This window comes from Camelina sativa, chromosome 1 (genome assembly GCF_030686135.1).
Source record: "Camelina sativa cultivar CO46 ecotype springtype chromosome 1, ASM3068613v1".
Lineage (NCBI taxonomy): Eukaryota > Viridiplantae > Streptophyta > Magnoliopsida > Brassicales > Brassicaceae > Camelina > Camelina sativa.
This window is the reverse complement of record NC_141880.1, coordinates 14,845,748-14,866,171: the sequence shown is the minus strand read 5'-3', so window position 1 is coordinate 14,866,171 and position 20,424 is coordinate 14,845,748. Positions and strand designations below refer to the sequence as shown.

Below are 20,424 nucleotides of genomic sequence, written 5' to 3'. Positions count from 1 at the left end.
TTCCCTCCTCAACACTTATACTGCCTCATTACAATTAATACCATATCAATTTATCCCGCGAATCTCGCACCCTATAATAAATGAAATCTTTGACCAATCTCCCAACCTCCGAAATGACCTGTCCGCCGTTACGCTCTACTTCACTTCTCTGAACGAGCTTAATGGGCCGGACTCTTCTGCGGCCTCAGCCCATATTGCCTGTTGGTTATGGGCCGAGGCCCACGATCCGAGGTAACTGATCGTGGTACCAACAGTTGCCCCCCAAGTCCTTCGAGCTGATCAGTTCGAAGGACTTTTGATCTTCTATCACTTGTTTTAGGAAACTAAATATACTCCGTATCACATGATTTGATCGTGGTAATGATGAGATTTTTCCTTCCCGAACAAGCATTGGGCCTACCACGCGCCGTGACACACTATAAGAGAGAGAGAAACATGAACCGGCTTGACTGATTAGAACTATGGAGTACCGTGCGTAGTGGTTATGTTGTTAGAATGACGATTGAATGAGACTGGAAGTACGGCCTCAACTTCCTTGCTGAAACCACTACGGCCAAGGCCAATTTCTCCATCATTGGATGCCTAGATTAAGCTCCTGTAAAAGATTTACTAATATAGAAAATGGGCCTTTGCTCCCCCTTTCCTCTCGAACTATAACTCCACTTACTGCACTTTCCGAAACGACAACATATAGGAAAAGTGTCTCACCAAATTCTGGCTTTGCCAGAACCGGCGGTTTGGAAAGATAAGTCTTTAGGTGGGAGAACGCCTCTTCGCACTTCTCGTCCCAGGTGAATTGCCTCCCCCCTTTCTTCAGCACCTGGTAGAAGGGGAGACATTTGTCCGTGGACCGTGAGATAAAACGGTTGAGCGCTTCAATACGCCCGTTGAGGCGTTGAACCTCTCTTAAGGTCCTGGGGGAACTCATGGACAAGAACACATTGATTTGCCTCGGGTTTGCCTCTATGCCTCGCTCTGTCACGATATATCCTAGGAATTCACCCGACGGAACTGCGAATGTGCATTTCGTGGGATTCAGCTTCATTCCGAACTGATTCAAGATTTCGAAACACTTTCTTAAATTGTCGAGGTGCGAGCTAGCTTCTACTGACTTCACCAGCATGTCGTCGATATAGACCTCCATGGTTTTTCCGAGCTGCTTTTCGAACATCCTATTCACCAGACGTTGGTAAGTTGCTCCAGCGTTCTTATGTCCGAACAGCATCACTTTGTAACAATAAGTTCTGCGGTCCGTGATGAACGCTGTATTCTCCTGATCGTCTAGGTGCATGAGAATTTGATTGTAACCGGAGAAGGCGTCTAGGAAGGACATTAACTCATGGCCCGAAGTTGACTCGACCAATCTATCGATGTGCAGGAGAGGAAAATTGTCCTTTGGGCATGCTTTATTCAAGTCGGTGAAGTCAACACTGACTCGCGATATCCCGTTCTTTTTCTTCACCACTACACTGTTCGCGAGCCACTCCGGATATTTCACTTCGCGGATCTGTCTAGCCTTGAGTAGCCTGTCTACTTCCAAGCTGACGACTTCAGCCCGCTCGGGGCCTTGCTTCCTTCGCTTCTGCTTCACTGGTCGGAAAGTTGAATCCACATTTAAATCGTGCGAAATGATGTCGGGATTTATTCTGGTCATCTATTCGACTAACCATGCAAAAGTCGTCATGTGTTCTTGAAGGAAAGATATTAAACTGGCCTGCAGTTCGCTCTCCAATCCTTCTCCTATCTTTATTCCTTGATCTGGAAATTTCGCGTTAATGAATATGGCTTCGATGAGATCGCTTGTGAGCTGCTTTCGAACTGGATTCTTGGCGACCTCGAGCTGTGGTTGCTATTGAACCAACAACTTGTGACTTGCAAGGTAACAGCTCCTTGCCACCTTCTGGCTTCCCGGAATCTCCCGAACTCCATGCAGGGTTAGAAATTTGACACACTGATGGTACGTCGACGGGACTGCCTTCATTTGAAACAGCCACGGTGTCCCCATTATCGCATTATAAGCCGCAGGTCGGTAAAACACCGTGAACTCCACCATTTTAGCTACACCTTGAGTGGAGACAGGGAGAGTGATTGTCCCTAAGGACATCAACGTCTCACTTGTAAACGAAACTAGAGGTGCATGAGGACCTGCGATGTGTTCCTTTCCAATTCTAATTCTAGTGAGGGTTTCCAGGAAAATCAAGTCCACCAAGCTCCCAGTATCTATTAGAATTCGGCACACCTCGTGATTCGCGATATCGAGTGATATGACCAGAACATTGTCGTGCGGGGAGTTTAACTCCTCCGTCTCCTTCTCCGAGAAGGTGACTTCGGGTAGATCGCTCGTGGCAAGTTTTATCTGCTTAGGTCCCGAGCTGATCAGTTTTCGCTGGTGGTCTTTGATCGCCGTTATCTAGTTACGAAATAAACGCGACCCGCCCATAATGACATCTATTTTTTTCTTCGGCTCTGTGTCACTATTCGCCTGCTTTGGCTTCTTTGACGGTGGAGCATCATCGTCCGACTCGGACATCGCTTTTTGGTCCAGCTCGTCAATAGATACCTTTGGCATTTCACCAGACACGAACTTCTCAGCCAGAAGGTGCATCAGTTTCTTACAATCCCGAGTTGAGTGCCCATTAGTCTTGTGAAGTTTGCAGTATGCGTTCTCATCCCAAATCCACTTGTTACTTGGCAGGAATCCGCTCTTGGAGCGTGGTGAAAAGGGTGGCTTTGACGGTGATCCTCTCGGAGAACCCTTTTGAGGAGATTTGTCCACTGCAAAAGTTCTGAATCCGGACTTCGGGGTCGAGGGAGGCGTTTTCTTAACCGGTGCTGGTGCCTCAAACCTCGGTTTGGTTGTGGCCTTATGCTTCTGGGCAGCTGCCTCTTTTTCTTCTTCCGCGATTATCCAGTTCGAGGTCCGATGCAAGGCGTCTTGAATGGTAGCGAACTGGTTCACGGTTAATTCTTCGCGGAAACGAGGTTCGTGCCAAAGACCGTTCTTTAGAGCGGCCAAGGCAGTTGAGTTCGAGAGTCCCGGGATCTGGACTTGGATTTCCTTGAACTTGGTTATATAAGAGCGAAGTGATTCCCCAGCTGCCTGGCTAAGGTTCCAGAGTTGGGCATCTGTTACCGCCGTTTCAATCAAGATAGAGTATTGCTTGATAAAGGAGGTTGATAGTTCCGTGAAGTTAGTGATGGAAGCGGCTGCTAAGGATGAGAACCAAAGCAGAGCTGGCCCGCAAAATGTTTCTGCGAACAGCTTACGGTATCCGGCGTCGGCTTCGTGAGGTTGGATATCCACTCGGCTAGCAGTAAGCAGGAAACCTTTGAGGTGGACCGTTGGGTCCCCTTTCCCTCGTAGCTCGAGAAAGTTATCTTTCATGTGTCCTTAACGCAGACCCTAGCTATCTGAGCCGAGAACAAAGTCCGCTTGGATTCCTCAATTACTCGAGAAATATCTGGTGCTGAAGTAGTTGCACTTGCACCATAGATCGCATGTCCCGGATCTCGTCCTGCATGCGATGTATCTCGGAATTGGAAACATAACTCGGAGTTAGGTTTTCCTAAGGGAGATTCCCTCCCACGGTGGAGGGATCCAAACTGGGACTTCCGAAGAACTGGCGACTTCAATTTGCATCGGGGTGCGGTTGTCTCCATGACGCGACGGTGCTACCCGAGAAGTAGTTTGAGGTGGGACGGTGTCTCCAGGGGCGTCCTGGTGTGGAGTCAGTGATTGGTCGGTGCTAGCGAAATCCAGAGCGCGCCGCCATGGATTTGCTCGGAGGAAAGGAGGTCAATGCGGTCAGCGTAAGCGCGGTGCAAAGCTGAGAAATCGGTGATCGAAGCGGTAATTGTTTCTAACCGAATTGACACTTGCCCTTCCAGACAGTCGAAGCGATCCGACCAGGCAGCGGAAGCTACTTGCTGGCGCTCTGATTTCTCAGCTAAATCCTGCAATAGTTTTTGAATTGTTTCCAAAGTTACCTGGTTGGAGGATTCGTGAGCCATAACAGCGTTGTACGTCGTAGGTCTGGAAAAGGTCGGAACTATTAAGAGTATAGGTGATAATCCCCCTCCTTCTAGCGCCAAATGTGAGAACTGGAACTGGATTCTCCTTCCGAAGTGTTTTCTGGACGGAGGGACTTATCACCGTAGTAATTCCAAACTAAATCTAAAGACAAAGGATTGTAAAAAAGGAAATGTATATTATTGCTCTCTTAAGTTTTTCGACCCCCTTTACAATCTTCCCCCCTCAACACTTATACTGCCTCATTACAATTAATATCATATCAATTTATCCCGCGAATCTCGCACTCTATAATAAATGAAATCTTTGACCAATCTCCCAACCTCCGAAGTGACCTGTCCGCCGTTACGCTCTACTTCACTTCTCTGATCGAGCTTAATGGGTTGGATTCTTCTGCGGCCTCAGCCCATATTGCCTGGTTGTTATGGGCCGAGGCCCACGACCCGAGGTATATATTTAATAAAATTATTCACTTTCGTGCAAACATATATGGATGAGCTAGAGCTACCTAGTTCAAAATGTAGTAATATTTTGTGAGTTTATCGACAAAAATAACATCATTATAGTTGAATTTTATAAAACGTTGAGCATCCCTCCCATATTTTTGTGAGTTGAGAATTGAGAAAAGTCAAAAAATACTTCATCTATTTTTTATTTGGACGTTGAATACCTTATCTTTTAGGTTGGAAGAAAAATACCTAATCTAATTTTTATTAGTTTAAAAGTACTTAATGTTTAAATTTTTGCTAGATTCGAACTCTTGACTTAACTTTTGTTAACGGACATTACAAATCATTTAACATGCGTTAAAGTCTAACCACATGTATATATATATATATATGGATACATTCTCTTATGAATTTGTTGATATGGTCTAGTGGTATAATGTTTTTTGTTAATCCATTAGAGCATCTCCAAATCATCCCTATTTTTTTCTCTTTAATAGAGAAACTCTATAATAGAGGTGAATTTTACTTCAATACACCTGTAATCTCAGCTCTAACGTCGAGATTGCTATATTTTCCTCTATTTATAGAGAAAAAAAAATACTCTATATATAGAGGAAAAAATAGCAATCTCTATTTTAGAATTAAGAATATAGGTGTGTTGAGTAAAACTCACCTTTATTATAGAGAAAAAAATAGGAAAAACTATTGGAGATGGTCTTATAACACATATTTGAAGCCACTTCCGTACATCTTTTGATTTTTTAAAAACATTTTTTTAACAAAATGGAAAAATCGTAATTTATGTTAATTTCATCTTCTTCACTAATCACAATCCTCTAATCGACCTTAATGGTGGCCGACTAAAACTAAAGTTTTCAAATCCATCTATTGCAATGGTTTTCCTGATCTAACGACATCAATTTCTTCTTCTTCCTTAGCCAACCTTCGATGTATTCACTATAAACAACGGTAAGGATGATGATTGGGGAGAGTTTGTCTGACACTTCAGATTTCATAGAAAAAAATTAAAAATCAATAATCATATATATATAGTTACATAATTACCCAAAGTAACTAGTCGTTTACATGGCGAAGTGTGTTGTGGAATGCAGGCCCTTCGATTAGTCTATTGTGGTTGTTGTGGAATGGGGAATGGTCAAACCCATTTAAGCCATCACGAGGTTTACGCCAATGTGATCCCTTATCACCATATCTCTTTGTCCTCTGCATTGAACGTTTGTGTCAAATGACTGAAGTTTCGGTTGTGCAGAAGTAGTGGAAACCGATCAAGTTGTCAGGTTCGGGTCCCCGTCTGTCTCATATCTGTTTTGCAGATGAGTTAATCCTCTTTGTTGAGGCATTTGTGGCACAAATCAGAGTAATACAGGGTGTGTTGGAGAAATTTTGCAATGCCTCAGGTCAAAAGGTTAGTCTTGAGAATTCCAAGATTTTTTATTCATAGAATGTGTCTTGGGAGTTGGGGGAGTTGATTAGTGATGCAAGTGGGATTCAATCAATCAAGGATTTGGGGAAGTATCTTGGTATGCTTTTCCTTCATAAGAGGATTAATGAGGAGACGTTTAATGAGGTCTTGGCAAAGGTAACCTCGAGGTTAAGAGGTTCGAAAGGACATATGCTGAGCTTCGTAGGAAGGTTGAAAATGAAAAAATTAGTACTCTCTCATCGATTCTTGTGCATACTATGAGTACTATCAAACTTCCTCAGTCCACTTTAGAGAGACTAGATAGAGTGTCTAGAGATTTTCTCTAGGGGAGCACTTTAGAAAATAGAAGTGGTGGGGTGAAAACGATTATCCATGTCCGGCGTGATTGTCATGCCATGTCTGATTTATGGAGCCACATTATACCACCAAACAAGAGGGGTGAGTTCTTTATGATGTCTTTATTTGAATGGTTTTATCATAATTTAGGGCACGAGACGAGTATTCGAGAAGGGGATTAGTCTACCATTTTTGCGATGGCCATTTGGTAGGGTTGGAAATGGAGATGTTGTGATGTCATTGGGGTTTGAATGTTTTGCAGGGATAGGGTCTGTTTAGTTAAGAAGCTTGCAACATAGGTGACAGAGGCATAGTCGTTCACTGTTACTCATTCAGTTCCAGGGGCACATGTGATGAGAGAAGTTGGATGGGTTGTACTTGCTCAAGGGTGGTTTAAACTTAATATTGATGGGGCATCAAGGGGAAATTCAGGTCGCATCTGCAGGAGGGGTATTGCGTAATAACAAGAGCAAATGGTGTGGTGATTTTGCTGTACGCATTGGGCGATGTTAGGCTCCGCTTGCGGAGTTTTGGGGAGTATATTATGGTTTGACCTTTGCTTGGGAGGCAAAGGTTATGCGGTTGGAGATGGAAGTGGATTCAAAACTTGTTGTTGGTTATCTTACAACAAGGATAAGTGTGTCCTTCTTGGTATGCAAGTGTCATGGCTTTCTTACGAGGGACTGGATAGTCTGTTTTCATCACGTGTATAGGAAAGCTAACCATCTTGCTGATGGCTTAGCTACCTATGCTTTCTCTCTCCCATTAGTTTTTCATGTTTTTAACATGATTCGGGAGTTTGTTAACGGTATGCTACATGCGGATGCAGCTGGTCATTCGTGTCAAAAGACATCCATGTGTAATTTTTTTTGTTCGTTTAATAAAATCTGGGGTAATACCCGGATCCTTTACCAAAAAAAAAACGTTACTTATGATTACCTACCTAAAATTTATGTTCTCTTTATTTATTTAATAACAAACTTTATGTGGTAGTGAAAATTAATGTTGAGTTGGTATCTCATGTTTACAGCAAAATAAATAAATAAATTAAACTAATATTAATTGTAACTAATTTAGTATACATGGTAAAAAAACATAGCTGATATCATATTATTCAATATTTATACTTCAAAGAAATCTAAAATGAAATGAAATTTCTGTTATGTGAATATTTTATAAATTTTAGTTAGTTGATTTATTTGTCCATTTAATAAGTGGACACATGTAAAATTTTCTTATAAAAGAATAATGGAGAATTGATGCATAGTTTTATATTTATAACTAAAACTAATAAAAATAATATGTGTCAAGCTCTAGAGAGAGTTTTTGAAATATTTTGTATATATGCTTAAAATTTGCTTACATTCGAAATTTGATAAACTTAATCCACATTTTAATAAAGAGATAATTTTCAAATAAACGAACTTTTTCAGACTAAGAACGTATTTTATAATTTCCAATCAAATCTTTCATGTTCTTGATTTTAAAGTTACTTTGTACTATTAATTTACTCAATTCTTTTGTTACGGCTTTAATTGATTGCGACTCCAAACATGATTAAGGGTCCGAAATTTTGGATACAGCTAAATATTTTTTGAAAAAGGTTTGGACAGAAGTCCACAACCACTAATCTTCTTCATCACCATGATTCGTTTTCTTTTGCTTTATATTTACATAAATACATTATACATCCTTTACTATAGTTTCCTATCTCCTTCATATAATATTAGGTTATGTAACATAAAGGCAATATACTTTTCTATATGAAAAGATTTTGTTACAATTCACATATGGGCGAAGACAAGATAAGGAAAAAAAAAACATTAAAAGAAATGGATTAAGAACAGCTACCACACGGACTACAGAACAAACCCGTGAGTTGGCAAAACAAACAAAAGAGGTAAAATTAAAATTATTTATTCTTGTGACCGGTACTTCAAATGTTATAAGAACTCTTTTTTTTTTTTGGTATTTCCACTTCGGTATTCGTGTGTTTCAGTGATCATGAAATTATTTTTTAAGTAACTCGTAAAAAAAAATTGTTGAAGATTCCGTAAGTTGTCGAAGTACTTGACCAACCCATGTTTGAAGTATATATGCAATTCATTTTATATATATATATATATATATATATATATATATCTACTCTAGTCTCTACCCAAAGGTTTGGTAAAAAGCTTTCGGTTTCACATGACTTGGTATTACTAACGTTTTGTGTATAGAAAGAGACGACTGATGTATGAACTATTAGGAACTAATTTTTTACCATAGTCTTACTAGATGTATGAATCTTAATATTCAAATTTCAATTGTTTAACTCCCAACAAAGACTTCTGTATTCGATATAGTATTAAACAAAAAGAAAGAAACGTTCATATTTCACTTTTTTGGGGGTAAGAACTCTAACCTAAAGTTCAAGCATACTTAGAAACTAAAGATCTCTTTGCTAGAAAATAATTTGTTGGCCTTTAGTCTCTTTTCTTCCACATTGACTCTTAATGTACAATAACATTTGGGGGTAAGATCTCTATGCTCCTTGTATGAATTTTTGCACAAGAAGTACATATTTCTTTAGTGTAAATTTAATAGTAAAGGTACATTAATCATCAAAAATCATAATTAACCTCTCTCACAAGTTCAATAACAAACCAAATAGGAAAACATTACAAGCTATCTTGACAGATCTGAACCCAAAAAAATTTCATATCCGAGTCAAATTTATTGACCCGTAAAAAAGACCCAAGATGAGCTTAAAAATAGAAACGAAAAAAAAAACAGAGAGAATATAGGAAAGACATCGAAGAGTCATTAAACTAAAGGAAAGAGAGAGGATGTTTTAAAAAAAGAGAGAAGCTAATAAAAAAAAAAAAAAAAAAAACTTCATCTTTACCCATCTCGATCTCAGTCACCTTTAGCTTACTTCTTCTTCTTCTTCTTAGTTTTGTTCTATGAACTTTTGAGATCTCATCGGATCATAGAAGTCAGATCTTGAAAGAAGAGTTCGTCACAAGGAATGGTGAGACCCATGTCATGATCAAAACCAAACTCTTCCTCAGCTCTTCTAAGGAGACATTGGAAATCAAGATTGGTCAAGAAGGAGATAGGAACTATGTATCTGCTCCTGTTGTTTCCTACGTAGACAGGGAAGTGTCCCTTTGGTACATCAAGCGGGAGATCACTTTCTATATATCCTCCTCCTCCGTTCTTCTTACCCAAGCTTGAACATCTCTTCAGAATCTGCCTAAGCATTGCTGTTTGAGCGAGTTTTGTAGATTTCTTGAGGATAGCCATTTTTTTTTGTGTTTGGGTGAATTTGAGAGAAATGCTTTTGGTTGTGTTTGGAGAGAGAGAGAGAGAAAGATAGTTGGGTGGGTATTGAAGGGTGAGGTGTAAATATTTATAAAGACATGCATGTGTTGTGTAATGTCTATGAGATATGTGTGGAAGCCACAATGCCAAAAGACACTAGAGGCTATAACCATTTTGTTGTTGGTCCTCTTATGACATTATGGTCCCTTTGATCTCCATCTGGTTTGTAACAAGATAACCCATAAATGCTATGTACCTTTAGTATAATATATGGACTTGGAAGTTTAAAACATATGTACACTACTTTAGTGATGTTAAAAGTGGATTCTAGCTCTGTGACATGGAATTGATTAATTATGTTTTAGTATGGCCTAGTCTTTAATTAATACAGTTTTGGGAAGAAAAAGAAATTGAAATGAATTTAGACCGGGCGTGTCAAGCTAGCATATGGTACCTTTGTATGGCTACTTATTCATCCTCATTATCACAAAACTTATTTAAAACCGCACATTGGATATGGATAACGGTTGTTGTAGATTTACTATGAAGTCATAACCATTGGTCCATTGAGTTATGATAATATATTTGGAGTTTCAAAAAAAATGTTTCTATATAACTCCCGTTGTAGTGTTGGAAAAGACATACACAGATGTCATATAGATCGGTGATAGATTTTCACAAAAATGACCAGTCTTCTTCTCATCCCCATAAACTGCTATTTACTAGGATTACACCAATACTAGGAGTCTAGGAGTAACACACGTCAAACAATATCTATACTCTGTTTTTATAATGATGATTTTCTATGATTTTTTCTTATATGACGAACATTGATTTTTTGTATAATTTAATCAATTAATGTTAAAAAATTTTGAATTTCTAAAATCAATAAACGAAAATTTAAAAGTTTATAGATAAACAATGAAAATATTAAAAATATTTATGTGAAAATCCTAAAACATCGTCTATTGTAATACAGAAGAAATGTTAAATAATGACTATGCTCTTTTAATTGGAAAATATTAGTTACTTTAAATATTGGGATGTTTTTCAAATTGCCCTTTGATTTCACTAATTTTTTTTAAAATATATAATTTTAATTTGTTAAACAATAAAAAACAAAACGAAAAATTACTAAGTTTTGTATAATTTATCCATAAATACAAAATGAAAATAAATTATTATTGTAATATTTAGTTATTATGGACGTACTGTCTATTTTACATGTAATTTTTCATCCATCATTTTACCTTCAAACTTTTAGATTTTTAACTTTTAACCTTCCTTTATCATATACAAACATTTATCCTTATATTCTTAAAAGTTACTAATTTTTGTCCCCCAAAAAAAAAAACTTACTAATTCATATTTTAGATATTCAGTTTTTAAAAATAATAAGCAACTGTTTTTTATTATCCATTTTTTTGTTTGTTGAAAGAACATTTTAAGATGTGTCAATCAATTCGTGTCTCTCTACCTGCACAGCAGAGGCGTCGTTAAAGTGCGTAAATCACGGACTTTGGAAACAGCAATGTACTGAAGAGTACAAAGAAGGGCAGGACTTGTGGTCAGGCAGAGCTTGTGACACTTTCAAACAAAATTTTTATGTTCAGTTACTATTTTAACTTCCCTTCTGCACACACCACCCATGTGTTCTCCTCCCTTTATTTCTCTTTATTTTGTTAGGTTTCTCACAAGTCACAACTCTGAATGAATGAATTTCTGTTCATCTTTTTCCAAGGTTAGGTTTCAGTGATTCCCTAAATTTCAGCTCATTGAGGATGGGACTAATATCGGGCATCCAATCTGAAAAACTGGATATCCGGGACTGGATCCAAATAATAAATTTACAATCTAGAGACAATCAATGGGAATCATTTAATTATATTTCATTTTTTATCATATTAATTTTTGAAATATATTGACATTTATATATAGTTGAACAAAATAAATCTTATGAAAATTATTGTCTCATTATTTTAATATTATGATTATTTTACTTTTTAGTAGTTTTTTATGGATCGGATTCTAATATCTGTGGATATCTTAATGTTTGTGCGGATATTCTGAAGTGAATCTGGATACCCTACACTAAATATTTAATATAGTTACAAAAATAAGATTATACAATAAGTGACTTTTCAAAACAGATTAGTTAAGGAAAAAAAAATTAGTTATAATTCACTCAAATATTTTAGAATTTCAAATTGATTTTGATTCGCTTACTCTCAGGTTTTTTCATTTGTCCGATATTTTTGGTTCCGGTTCATTTGTCCGAACTACCTTAAAGTACATTCTAAACAACTAATGCGTGGATAAGCATGTCTTTATATTAAAGGAGTGCTTGTGCGCTTATAGTTTAGTTACAAAACTTGCTTTCAATGAAAATATGCATTTGTGCGTTTGAATAAATAATTATATCAAAGATATCGCTTTTTAGAATTGAAAGAGAAGATATCCCGAGGAATAGACCGCAAATTCCATAATCAAAGGAGCTGATTTGGTCAAAAAGGCATCTGATGAACGGTTTAAAGGTAGACGATTGTGACAATCTAAAACAAGTAAATGATTTTTCAACATTTACATCTGCATTTCTCTTGGGAGCTATGTCCCCATGTGTTAAGGAGGGCCACCTATGTCTCTTAGCTCAACTTTTGTTGATATGTTAACTATTTATTCTTTTCTTTTTCTTTCTATAATATACTATTTTTTATTATTATTGTACAATTAGGTAGATAGCATATTTGATCATTTCACTTGGTCAGGTAATGTCGTCACAAAATTTAATCTAATAATTAACAGTTTAAACTTAAATTATTTATTTCCAAAAATAGAATCACTTCACAAAATTGTAATGCTTAGATTTTGAGTAATGCAAACCAAAAATATTCACAAGCTTTTGGAATCTTTTAAAACATTTACAAACTTTACAATGTTGTTTTTAAAGCATATATTGTTTTCAGTCATTTTAAGTTGTTGATCACTTTAGAAATTTTTTGGTTACAACAAAAAAAAACTACTGTTACGGTAATAAGTAAAAATTTTAAAAAATTTCATTGTTAAATTTTTATCAAAAATAAAAAATAATATCTAATAAATAGATATTTTAACTGTCAATGGTGCAAAGTTATTGATTTACATGTTTATTTTAAAGGATTAGTATAGATATTGTAATAATTTTCTTATTTTTTAATCTTTGATAAAAATTACAAATAACATGACAGAATCAAACGAAAGAGATCACTAAAGAGAATCTGAGTAAAAGTGAATTCATCAAATGAAATCAATTGTCTTTTATAAACCAAAAGGCTTTCAAATCCCATAATGCAAACTTTGCAAAGACAGACACACGTCCGGAGTTGGTCGGAAGGCAGATCGCATACACGTTTTCGGTTGTTTTCCTCTTTCAATATTTCCTTTTTTTTGTTACTGTTTCAAACTCCAAATTTGTATCAATTATTCTTATAACACGTCTTATTCTTGGACACAGTTTAACTAATTTCGCCTTTTTTTGTTAGCTAAATTACCTAAGAAAAAACAGACTAAAATTAAAATATTTTTTTTAAGGAAACGACAACGTATTATGAAATCATCAGTCGAAACAATTTATCCAAGTACTTATGACGGATCTGAGCGACAAAGCTAGATTTACATTTCCTGAAATGTTGACATATGTTATATTAGTCCTTAACCTAAAATCCAAAAACATTTTTGTTTTCTCTATTAAAACTAATTACTAGTCATCTATTGAATCAATGCAACAAAAGAAGAACTAGATAACAACCCGCACTATGTGCGAGATAAATCGATTTAAAGAAAATTATTATAAGTAAAAATTATTATTCTAGAACCAATATTTGTATGTGCCAAACATAATATCTAACTAAAGTTTTTTATTTATTTATTCAAAACTGCATTATTTCGTGTAAAAAATATATGTTTCTATAACATCCGCGAACTAATTATTGGTTTTCTAGGATGAGTGTCGATCGACACAATGGTGGTGTCGGTCAACACCAATGTTATCTGGTTCGATCAGATTGTTTTAATCGTCGATTTTGGTCAGTTTGGTTTAGGGAAAACCACAGAACCAGACTATTAAATGGGAAAAACGACCTAGATCATGTTTTGGAGTTTGTCTCGCCGTTTGTAGAGAAAACAAAGATAGAATTTTTTTCTTGAGGTTCTAGAGAGAGATTGTGAGATTTCAAGGCTTTGTGGGTGAGATCTTGCTGTGGGAGTGAGGATTCAAGGCTAGGAACATGTGGGAAGCTTGCTGGGAGTGTGGATTCGTTCATTGTTGGTCAGAATCTTCCTGCAGAGAGGTGAGTGCATGACCATGACTAATCTAAGCCTTTGATTTCCTTGTTCTTGTTTGTTTGTGGTTCTTTTGTGTGTTTTTCTTACTGGGATTGGTTGCTACAGGTTCCTATGGACGTATATGGCTTGGGTTTTGAGTATTGGGCGATTTGGAGGAGGTTGGGAGCAAGATTCGACTCTCGGCTTCGAGTGGATCGCGGTTGCAGAAGGAGTGTCGATCGACACCAAGTGGTGTCGGTCGGCACCAGCAAAACGGCATCGATAGACACTGTGGGGTAGTGTCGGTCGACACAAAGGCCAGTGTCGGTCGACACTTGGCTGGTGTCGGTCGACACCTCCCTTCCAACGAGATGATGTTTGTTTTCCTGGTTTGTTTGTTTTGTTTGTTGTTTGTTTGGAACATTGGAATCATTGTTGCTTGTGTGTATAGTCCAGTAGATGGAAGGATTGCCTCACTGAGTGTTTATCAAATACTCATGCATCTCAATTTATGTTTGTGGTGCAGGTAAAGACAAAGTGTGATCGTGGAATCAAGGCGATAAAGAGGAGGATGTTCTAGGGACTCGATTGGTTGTTGTCTGACATTGCTAGGTTCCTAGAATTGGGTCAGTAGAAACATTGCCAGATTGATGGTTCTATGTTCCCTGTTGTTTGGTTATTGGCTATTGGTTATATTTGGAATATTGATTATTTTATTATTATTGGATATTTATTGGATATTGGTATTTGTTATTCCGATATTGACTGTGATTGTGGTTAGGTGGCTAGTGGATATGGGACCACTAGTTGTAGTTTATTTATTATTAATTTATTAAAAAAAAAACGGGTCGAGTCGTTTCAGTTTGGTATCATAGCCCTTACGGTTCTAGGTTTGGGTTCACTAGGTTTCTGTTGTGATGTTTGGGATTGCATGTCTTGATTGATTATGTGAGTTAGTCAATTGTGTGTGGCATGAAGTCCTAGAACATCCTCTTCAAGTCTACAGTGTGATTCCACAGTGAGTTTATGTTTTTGTGTTATGATAATTGTGAGCTTAGCCTTCTGTTCATGGTAGTGCAGATGGTTAGAGAGGATGCTGTTGCTGGTCGTGGTCGTGGACGCGGACATGATCGTGGTAGGGGCAGAGTCCCAGCGGTGAGTGAGACTGCGGACCAGAGTGTGACAGCAGAGGGTGTCGGCGAGTCGCAGGGTGTCCAGGGGGATTCCATGAGTGTGGCCGGAGGGGACGGTGTTGATGCTCCAGTAGCCGGTGATGTTAGGGCTCCAGATGTGGGAGTCCCAGTGGGTGGAGTCCCGGGTGTCAATCTTGCGGGTTTGCTAACACAGTTGTTAGCGCGGTTACCGATTGTGGTACCGGCTCAGGCACCAATAGTGCCGCCAGTGGCGGCAGAGGTGCAGCAGCCAGCGGCTGCGGATATAGAGGTTCATTCTCGTTATGTCAGCATGCTGAGAGAGATGAGCCGTATTGGTACCTAGCGGTTTTCGGGAGGTACTGATCCTACTATTGCTTATGCGTGGAGGACGAGTGTGGAACGTAACTTCCATACTCTGAGATGTCATGAGGAGTTTTGGGTGGATATTGGGGTCCACCATTTGACTGGTGATGCTTAGTTGTGGTGGAGTGCTGTGGCTACTAGGAGAGTGCAGAGGGAGATGTCTTGGGCTGACTTCGTCTTGGAGTTCAACCGCAAGTATTTCCCTAGAGAGGCACTAGATAGGTTGGAGGTGCAGTTCCTTCAGCTAGCTCCGGGGACTCGGTCAGTGCGGGAGCTTGACTTGGAGTTCAGCCGACTTCTGAGGTATGGGGGTCGGGATATGGAGTCTTAGGAGGCTCAGATCAGGAGGTTTTTGAGGACCCTACGTGATGATTTGAGGGTTCACAGTAGAGGGCGGAGTTATGCTACGCGTGCAGAGCTGGTTGAGACTACGGCAGGGTTCAAGGACGATATCCGGGCACAGTCAGTGGCGACTAGCCCAACAGCTCAGCCTTGTAAGGCTCAACATCAGGGAGGTTCTAGCAAGGGCGGCAAGCCTATGCAGGGAACCAAGAGGAGATGGGAGGCTACGCAGAGACCGGGTGGTCCGAGTTGCTTTGGGTGTGGGGGCAATGGTCACAAGATTGCTAGTTGTCCCAAGAGGAGTGCTCCGACGGCAGCAGCTCGTGTATGCTATCATTGCAGGGAGCCAGGGCACATCAGGAACTTGTGTCCCAAGTTGCAGCCAGTAGCAGTGGCAACGTTGCAGCAGGTGCAGCCGACAGGGTAGCAGGTGGCACGGATTGAGCAGGCGCCATGGGTCTACACGACTGAAGAGACTGGTGGAACCACTGCCGGGGCGATCACATGTATAATTTCTGGTACTTTGTCTTTGTGAATTCTTAGTAAGTTCAGAATTTATGTTGTTCTGTGATAAAGTGTTAGGTTCTCAACACATGAGGTTTGTGTAGGGACCTTGTTGGTGGGAGGGTTTAAGTCCCATGTTATGTTTGATTCTGGAGCTACTCATAGCTTCATTACCTCGGAGTGTGCAGAGAGTGGGGGTATCGTGGGAGATCCTGGAGAGCATGCACGAGTTGTCAGAGTTGCTGGAGACAGGTTTTTGAGGGTCATTGGTCGAGCGAGGGGTATCGATATTCAGATCGCGGGAGAGTCTTGGCCTGCGGATTTGCTTATCAGCCCAGTGGAGCTTTATGATGTTATCTTGGGGATGGACTGGTTGCATCGGTATATGGTTCATCTGGATTGTCATCGGGGTAGAGTGGAGTTTAAGCGTTTAAAAGGGAAGTTGGTTTTTCAGGGGATTAGACTGACTTCAGGGAGTCTCGTGATCTCGGCCATTAAGGCTGGAAAGATGATCGAGAAGGGTCGTGAGGCTTATTTGGTTACTATATCTATGTCAGAGTCAGTGGGGACGTCTACGGTTAGCGGTATTCAGGTTGTGGAGGAGTTTGTGGATGTGTTCTAGTCATTGCAGGGATTACCACCTTCTCGTTCTGATCCTTTTACGATTGAACTGGAACCAGGGACAACACCGTTAACCAAGGCTCCTTACAGGATGGGTCCAGCAGAGATGACAGAGCGCCGGTGTTATTCGTTAAGAAGAAGGATGAGAGTTTCCGCTTGTGTATTGATTACAGGGATCTCAACCGGATCACTGTGAAGAACAAGTATCCTCTTCTGAGGATCGATGAGTTGTTGGATCAGTTGAGAGGTGCTACTTGGTTCTCCAAGATAGATCTGGTGTTGGGTCATCATCAGATCCCGATAGATGAGGCAGATATGAGGAAGACTGCTTTCAGGACGAGGTATGAGCATTTTGAGTTTGTGGTGATGCCGTTTGGGTTGACTAACACACCAGCAGCGTTTATGAGATTGATGAACAGCATGTTTCAGGAGTTTTTGGATGTGTCTGTCATCATTTTCATCGACGACATGCTGGTTTATTCTAAGAGTCATGAGGAGCATGCAGTGCATTTGAGAGCAGTTCTGGAGAAGCTGTGTGAGCAGAAGTTGTTTGCTAAGTTGAGCAAGTGTAGTTTATGGCAGCGTGAGATGGGTTTTCTGGGTCACATTGTGTCTGCATATGGGGTTTCTGTAGATCCAGAGAAGATTCAGGCTATCAAGGATTGGCCTAGACCGCAGAATGCCACGAAGATCAGGAGTTTTCTTGGGTTGGCCGGTTACTACAGGAGGTTTGTGCAGGGGTTTGCGAGCAGAGCACGTCCTATGACTAAGTTGACAGTGAAGGATGTTCTTTTTGTCTGGTCAAAGGAGTGCGAGGAGGGCATTGCAAGCCTGAAGGAGATGTTGACTACTGCTCCGGTGTTGGCTTTGCCTAAGCAGGGAGAACCCTAAGTGGTGAATACAGATGTCTCCAGAGTTGGGTTGGGGTGTGTGTTGATGCAGCATGGGAAGGTGATTGCCTATGCTTCACGGCAGTTGCGGAAGCATGAGGACAACTATCCTACTCATGATTTGGAGATGGGTGCTGTAGTTTTTGCCCTGAAGATTTGGAGATCTTATCTTTATGGTGCAAAGGTACATGTATTTACAAATCATAAGAGCCTAAAGTACATATTCACTCAGCCCAAGCTGAATTTGAGACAGAGGCAGTGGATGAAGCTGGTGGCAGATTATGATTTGGAGATAGCCTATCACCATGGTAAGGCTAACTTGGTTGCAGATGCCTTGAGTCGGTAGCGGGCGGCTTCGGCTCAGGAGCAAGATATGGAGTCTCTGGTAGGAGAGATCAGTGCATTGAGCCTGTGTGCAGTTTATCAGAAGCCGTTGGGTTTAGTTGCAGCGGATAGAGCAGATCTGTTGAGCATAGTGCGATTCGTTCAGGAGAAGGTTTTGGGGCTGGTGAATGCCTCAAAGGATGTTGGTTTAGAGTATCAGGTTTTGGCTAATGATACTATTTTGGTTCATGGGCGGATTTGTGTGCCTAAGGATGAGGAGAGGAGGTAGGAGATCTTGAGAGAGGCTCATGCTTGCATGTTCTCTATTCATCCAGGAGCGACTAAGATGTACTGTGATCTCAAGAGGTATTATCACTGGGTCGGGATGAAGAAGGACGTGACTAGTTGGGTTGTGAGGTGTGATGTGTGTCAGCTGGTGAAGGCTGAGCATCAGGTACCAGGTGGATTGCTGAAGAGTCTTCCCATTCCAGAGTGGAAGTGGGATATGATTACTATGGACTTAGTGGTGGGTTTGCCATTGTCCAGGACGTTTGATGCTATTTGGGTCATTGTGGACCGGTTGACTAAGTCAGCACATTTTCTGGCCATTAAGAAGACTGATGGAGCAGCGGTCTTGGCTAAGAAGTATGTGAAGGAGATAGTCAGGTTGCATATTGTGTCAGCGAGCATTGTGTCCGATAGGGATTCCAAGTTCACTTCGATGTTTTGGACGGCATTTCAGGCAGAGATGGGCACTAAGGTGCATATGAGTACAACTTATCATCCCCAGACAGATGGACAGTCAGAGAGGATGATCCAGACGTTTGAGGATTTGCTGAGGATGTGTGTGTTGGATTGGGGTGGCCATTGGGCAGACCACTTGAGCTTTGTAGAGTTTGCTTACAACAACAGTTACCAGGCGAGTATTGGCATGGCTCCTTATGAGGCTTTGTATGGGAGGCCGTGTTGTACACCGGTATGCTGGACTCAGGTGGGGGAGAGGAGCATGTACAGGGCAGATTTTGTTCAGGAGACCTCGGAGAAGTTTCGGGTTCTCAAACTGAACATGAAGGAAGCTCATGATCGGCAGAGGAGTTATGCCGATAGGAGGAGGAGAGATCTTGAGTTTCAGGTTTGAGATAGAGTGTACCTCAAGATGGCCATGTTGCGGGGTCCGAACAGGTCATTGACTGAGACTAAGTTGAGTCCAAGGTATATAGGTCCGTTCAGAGTGATTGAGCGAGTTGGACCAGTGGCATATAAGCTGGAGTTACCTGAGGTTATGTGTGCATTCCATAAGGTTTTCCACGTGTCTATGTTGCGGAAGTGTCTCCGTGAGGATGACCAGTTGTTGGCTAAGATCCCTGAGGATCTTCATCCCAACATGACTTTGGAGGCGAGACCAGTGAGGGTTCTCGAGAGGAGGATCAAGGAACTTCGGAAGAAGAAGATTCCTTTGATGAGAGTCTTGTGGGACTGTGATGGTATTGAGGAGCAGACTTGGGAGCCTGAGGCGAGGATGAAGGCAAGGTTTAAGAAGTGGTATGAGAAGCAAGCCACAACTTGAGCTTGTCTAGCCTGGTCCCATCTGTAGTCCGTGGCTGGAGCGGGAATGGAGTATTCCAGCCCATCTCTCTTGTTTACTTGGTCTCTTAGGGGTGGTTGGTTGTGCGACTAAGTAACAAGATCAGATGGTGCTCGGGATACAAAATTTCCGTGAGGCGGTGTTGGAAGGAAGGTTTCCTGAAAATAGAAGTTTCTATAAGTGGAAAGTTTCTAGAAGTGGAAAGTGAAAACATGAAAAGTTTTATGTGAGTTAGAATTTGTCTATTTTTTTAGTGGCGGAGAGCCTTGGAGAGGCTTGTGTGGCCTTGTGGCGGGCTGTTAAGCCATTGTGAGGCCTTTGTGGCGGGCTGTTTAGCCGTGTGTGGCCTTTGTGGCGGGCTTTTTAGCCGTGTGTGGCCTTTGTGGCGGACTGTTTAGCCAATTGTGTGGCCTTTGTGGCGGGCTGTTTAGCCAATTGTGTGGCCTTTGTGGCGGGCTGTTTAGCCAGAGTGCCTGTTTAGGCGGTCCTTTGGGACAGATGGTCTTTGTGACGGTCCTTCGAAACATATGTTCTTTATGACGGTCCTTCGGGACAGATGGTGTTTGTGACGGTCCTTCGGGACAGATGGTCTTTGTGATGGTCCTTCGGGACAGATGGTCTTTGTGACGGTCCTTCGTGACAGATGGTCTTTGTGAAGGTCCTTCGGGACAGATGGCCTTTGTGACGGTCCTTCGGGACAGATGGTCTTTGTGACGGTCCTTCGGGATGAGTGGCCTTGGTGGCGGTCCTGTTTAGGACATTTGTTTGGCCTTT

General features: G+C 40.6%; 1 protein-coding gene and 1 pseudogene across 2 annotated transcripts; both read right to left on the bottom strand.

Annotated features, from left to right (window-relative positions):
* Positions 1 to 1,849: 1,849 nt before the first annotated feature.
* On the bottom strand, positions 1,850 to 3,385 carry LOC104708652 (uncharacterized). The gene is made up of 2 exons (XM_010425250.1): positions 2,483 to 3,385; positions 1,850 to 2,410 (listed from the first exon to the last, which is right to left on the bottom strand). Exons 1-2 carry the CDS (start codon positions 3,383 to 3,385, stop codon positions 1,850 to 1,852), a joined length of 1,464 nt encoding a protein of 487 aa, XP_010423552.1.
* A 5,419-nt stretch (positions 3,386 to 8,804) lies between these two features.
* LOC104792179 (protein SMALL AUXIN UP-REGULATED RNA 8 pseudogene) lies at positions 8,805 to 9,733 on the bottom strand (annotated as a pseudogene). The gene has a single exon (XR_015562270.1). The product of XR_015562270.1 is annotated as a protein SMALL AUXIN UP-REGULATED RNA 8 pseudogene (transcript).
* Between the last annotated feature and the right edge of the window lie 10,691 nt (positions 9,734 to 20,424).

Bases quoted from the DNA above. Each gene is read 5' to 3' on its own strand.
- LOC104708652 (XM_010425250.1), bottom strand. From the start codon at position 3,385: ATGAAAGATAACTTTCTCGAGCTACGAGGGAAAGGGGACCCAACGGTC. The intron at 2,411-2,482 runs GCGAATAGTGAC...TTTCGTAACTAG, and splicing joins CGTCAAAGAAGCCAAAGCAG to ATAACGGCGATCAAAGACCA.